Source organism: Epinephelus moara, chromosome 17 (assembly GCF_006386435.1).
Source record: "Epinephelus moara isolate mb chromosome 17, YSFRI_EMoa_1.0, whole genome shotgun sequence".
Lineage (NCBI taxonomy): Eukaryota > Metazoa > Chordata > Actinopteri > Perciformes > Serranidae > Epinephelus > Epinephelus moara.
The window spans coordinates 2964919-2970494 of NC_065522.1; the positions used below are offsets into that span (position 1 = coordinate 2964919).

The following is a 5576-nucleotide window of genomic DNA, read 5'->3' on the forward strand; positions in this document are numbered from 1 at the left end:
AAAGGTGAAGTGCGCTGGTCTTGTCATACAAAGTTTGATGGAGTGTCAACTGGACAATATGGAGATATTTGCATCTTGAAAGCTGGACTACAAATGTGGATAGATCCTCATTATATGAAGTGACTGATAACAAGATCTGTATAATGGATTGTAAAGAAATTCGCCAGGTTGACAATTGATCTCAATTTGTGGCGTGATTGGATGACAGCACAATGATGTGTGTGGTATCACTGGAAAGCTCTGGTCCTGCGCTTTCATGTGATATGTGTGGCATTTCTGTGCGAGTCTGCATTCGCAAATAATCCATCCAAGAGTAATGTGTGTGCAAAGCTGTATGAAAGCTTTGTTATACATCATTTTAGTGTAGCTTTATCATTTTTTTTCGCTGTGAAAACATTGGACTACCGACAAGTGGTCTTGTCGGAAAGCTACGGTTCCGCTGTTTCAGGTAATATGCATGACTTCTCGCTATGACGAACAGTCGCAGAGAAAATCCATAGAGAAGAACAGGTGTGAATTTGGACGCACTATGCGTCGTTCGGGCCCATAGGGTTAAAATAGCAAGCTAACGTTACCTAGCTAACATTTGCTAACGTTTCATATGTTTCATTCATTCATTGCAATATTACTTCATGCAAGTAACTTACAGCCAGCCACTGCCTCTTGTTAGAAGAATTACAAGAAGCAAGCAAGCAGCCCACACTGAATGCCTCTTGTTAGAAGAATTACAAGAAGCAAGCAAGCAGCCCACACTGAAATGATTTTAGTTCAGTTACCTGACTCGATCGCTGACTGCTGTCCACGCCTGCTTCAGACAGGCTGAGTGACAGCCTGACAGGTGCTCGAGTCGCCCCACTAAAACGCGCAAGTGCGTTGATCAAACAAGAGTACCAGAATTTTCTTTTTTATAATTGTCATTATGGAGAAGAGAGAGTCACTCAATCACCTTCCATCGATCCTCCCACGTACTTTCACCGCACAAATTAAATGGTTTATTTTTATTTTCATTTTATTCATTCATTTAGGTCAGAAAAATACCGAGGTCATGACCTCGGTGTGCTCAATGGTAGTTACGGCCTTGGTCCTACTCCACCTATTTAGACTCCACCGTAGACAATGGCAGCATTTCTCCGACCACGTAGCGAGCCACAAGCTCCGTGGCTTCTTTCAGACTGATAGGTTTAATGTTATCTCCGTTATTAGAACCAAACGACAGCCGTTGCTGTTTCAGAGCTGAAGGACCAGCGTTCTAAAAGTAACAGAAGTAACTGATGTCTTGTTTGAAAATGTACTTAAGTATTTGATTACTCAAACAGCAAACTAACGCGTTAGGTTACTCGTTACTGCAAAAACTAATCAAAGTACTCTAACGTGTTACTTTGTAATGTGTTATACCCAACTCTGGTTCAGAGTAAAGTATTGTTATGATACTCACAAATAAAGCGTGTATTACATCTCACCATTGTTTCACACCCAAACAGCAGTTTATTACAGTAATTATCCATTTACACGTTTACAACGCAACTGTGTTGACTGATGGCAAAAGGTCAATATGTCAATGAACATTCAGCCGGAAAGGCAGTCTTATTGTTGAAATGTTGCTCAGCTCTAATTGTCACACTGCTGTGCTGTTTCACTGACTTCTCTCCTTGTGTTACTCCTTTCATCCTCTCCTTTTCATTCTGTCAGATAACAGAAGCTCAGCTTGAACCTGTGCTGCCACTGCTCGCTGCAGCCTCCTCCTCCTCCACACAGGCCAATCACAGCAGGCTGGACGCTCCTGTGCCATTTGCTCCGTTACATCAGGGGAAATATCCACCAAAACTTTTTTAAAATGCTACAAATCTGCAAGCAAAGCAAGACGGATCTTTTTTTTTTACCAGATTAGTACAAAACTGAAGAACTTCAGTTTACTATATTTAATGTGTATGTAACTTTAAAGGACCATTTGGGTAGTTGTGCATGCTTTTAACACATCCAGTAGTTAGAGAACAATATTAGCGTTTATTTGGATTAATGCCTGTGGCCACATGATCGATGAAAGTCCGATATTCACTGTCCCTTAAGCTCTTGTTTAGTATCCACCAACTCCTGAGAAAAATATCTGTCTCTTTAGCTGCTAAATGGTCCACTACGTTTCCCTAACCTATTCTTATTCCCAGGTCATCAAATACGGATGCTTTGTTATGCTCTTTGGTGTGTGATATTGACACAAAAGGGACTCTATTCTATCTATCTGTGTGAGACACAGCTGAAAATATTGTAAAATGTGGTGAATGTTTAGGAACCGCCACAGTTAGGTTTAGGCAACAAAGTTTAGAGTTTATGAAGTTTAGAAAAAAGATCATGTTTTGGGTTAAAATATGTACCTTTATTATGTAGCGTAACACAATGTTACATAAATATGTCATGTGAGTGGTGCCATTGCACAATGTCTCTACACAAATTGCTTTAAAACAACATGATGTAGATAGGGGACTTTTGGTTTCACATTGGACATGAAGTATGGTCTCCTGGGTGAAAGTCTTTCTTTCCACCTGCCCTCCCTCCTGTCTTACACAGAGACTCTTGCTCTTTATGTCGTAAGCCCCAATTCACTAATTCAACTTCATTTTTTTTTGGAAACAGCTTGCACTCAAAAATTTTAGTTAAGTATAATACAGTAACATGACCCTTGTCTGACAGGAATTTTATGTCAGTTCAACATAACTTTTTTGTTGTTTGAACATTAATTCTATGTCATATGAACATAAAAATTGGCTTCATAAATTTTAGTCAAATTAACTCAAAACTCAAAAATTGTTGACTTAACATAAAAAATCATGTCAAGCTCACAAAGGATAAGTTTTTGTCTCAAGTAAACATAACGTTTTTATGTCATTTTGACAATATGGGGCATTTGTGTAGACTTTACATTAAAATTTTGTGTCATGGATGGATTGGGGTTGACAGTGTACATCAGATGCTCTCAGCATTAAGTATTGCCATCGATAGGTTTACAGTGAAATTAGCTGAAAGCCAGATGAAAAATCTCTGTAGACTTTACAAAGTGCAGAGTTGGTAATTATTCTCTAAGAGTATGTCACTAAACGAGCAACACTCTTCTCAACACATAGTCATTTGACCTTTTAACACAGTTTGAAGTTGCCTCTTTAGCCAAGAGTGTTATTTCCAAATGAAATGCAACTACAGTCAAACTCCATACCATAGTACACTGATTCTAAGCAGGTTTTTAGTGTGTAGTGTGGTCACACTGGAAAAGTTGTAAAAAAACAAACAAAAAAAAACATATAGGCCTACACATAGTATGTATAATGTTGTATACTACAACCAAGAAGTTATTTCATTCATTTTCCATAACCGCTTGTCCTGATACAAGATGCCTTTCCGAGCTGTCATTGGGTGAGAGGTAGAGTACACCCTGGACAGGTCATCAGACTATCACAGGGCTGATACATAGAGACAGACAACCATTCACACCTAAGTCCAATTTCAAGACACCAATTAACCTAATGTCTTTGGACTGTGGGAGGAAGCCGGAGTACCCAGAGAAAACCCGCAGTGACATGGGGAAAACATGCAAACTCCACACAGGAGAGTCAAAATAAATACGTATTACATCTTAAGAAAAATATTTAGATGTTTAATTGGCAGTAGTTTCCAAAGGTTAAGTTTGGTTCATATCCAACATCAATCCTATTCTATAATTTCATTTTTGTTGTTTCAATTATGTTGATGCTAGAATTACAGCCACACATCTAACCCCTGGCATCAAAGAAGATCGATACAATCTGAAATTTAACATGGACACCCAAAATTAGTGTCACTAATGAGGGAAAACTTAACTTAATACAAATTCTTGAATTGTGTCAAAAACATATTCTGTGAGGTCACAGTGACCTTGACCTTTGACCTATGACCACCAAAAACAAATCAGTTCATCTCTGAGTACAAGTGGACATTTGTGCATTACATTATGCCTCTAGCCATGGCTATAGCCGACACAGAGGCATACAAGTACTGTCACCCCACTGACATATAGTTATAACATTTGCTCTGGGACAAGCCACACATTAGGCTCAGCACCCGACTAAATCACTGATATTTTTGTCTTGTATTCCGAGCAGCAGCACAGCAGCAGCAGCATGCCGCTAAAGTCATTACATTGCTTTTCAAATTAGCTGCAGGCCTCCACATGCTGCTGTGTAGGGATACTTTGGGAGCAAAAATGTCACACTGGCCTTTAAAGGGTGAGGAGAGGTCACAGCACCCCACCCCATCCTACATACACGTACACACAAATGCACACACAAGCTGTACCTGTTAATGCTGATCACAAGGTACCTAATCTGAAGTTATTACAATGGGTCCAAAAGCACTTTACACATGCTTTCAGTGAGGACAGACAAAATGTATCGGCTGCATGCGAGTTGAGCCACTTGTCAGTGACAGAAACAAAGAACAATCCTGGTATCAAGACTGTGACCAAAATAAAAATAACTGAGGATTTCAAAGCAAGAGCTGACACGAAGTGCTTCAAAGTTTCTGCTTATAAAAATTCCTCACAACCTTCTTATCTGTAAACATCTTGCACTTCAGGGGCGCCCCAGTTATCTGCTGCACCTGTCGGTATGGGCTCTTACCAGCATCAGTGGAGGCTGCACAGGAAAATGCTTCACACAGTAGTAGTGTGGCAAAGCATTCTGGTCCAGGTTAGACAGGCTAGTGGTAGTCCTCAGGCCCTTGTCCGAGCCACACACCTTACACATGGCCGCATTGCCCATGGTGCAAGGTTTAGCCTATCCCATCAGAACGTAAAGGAATCTAAGTGAGTACATGTAATCACTCTGATAATCCACTCTCTGCCCCTGCTCCACCTCCCCTCCCCCTAAAAACCCTACAGGCTACCATTCAGGGGGGCGACCCCCTCAGTCCCAGCAAAACCTCACTTCCCCTTTGGCCTCAGCAGTGCTCCTCTCCCTGTTGCACCACTACTGCCAGCACAGTGCTAGCTCTACTCATTGCTAATTCCAACGCTGTGACCATTGACCAACAACCCCCTTACCCAGCTATTTTTACACCCACCAGCCAAGCTATGCATGTAGAGAGAGCCCCTCCCATCTCCATCCCCTCCTGCCTAAACAGGAGGGGATGGGAGGGGACATCACAGACACACTCAGCATGGACTGATAAGAGGCTGTGTGTTGCATACATTTGTGATAATATGCAGTCTGTGCCATGTGTGATCAAAAGTGTATTACATCATATCTATATACTAACCAGACACTACAGATTTACCAACACTGTAAACCCCAATCCATCCATGACCCAAAACTATAATGTAAAGTCTACACAAATGACCCGGATTGTCAAAATGAAATAAAAACTTAAAAACTAACAGTTTTATGTTAAGACAACATTTTTTTGGTTAATGTGGCTAATATTTATAAAGCAGATTTTGTCTAATTAGTTTAAGACCAATAAACAACACTATCATTGTGCACTAAACTTATTGTGGCGTGTTGGGGATAAATGGGTGGAGTTTCCCACCTTGCTATAAGACAATGTGTTTAAGG

At 40.5% G+C, this 5576-nt stretch overlaps 1 protein-coding gene across 1 annotated transcript in view; it reads right to left on the bottom strand.

The window, feature by feature from the left end:
- The window catches only part of ank2b (ankyrin 2b, neuronal), a 157526-nt gene extending 152676 nt beyond the window's left edge, over nt 1-4850 (bottom strand). Inside the window, exon 1 of the mRNA XM_050066933.1 lies at nt 4644-4850. Within this exon, the coding sequence (XP_049922890.1) occupies nt 4644-4784 (141 nt within the window). The 5' untranslated portion in view covers nt 4785-4850. The remainder of the gene's footprint in view (nt 1-4643) is intronic.
- Between the last annotated feature and the right edge of the window lie 726 nt (nt 4851-5576).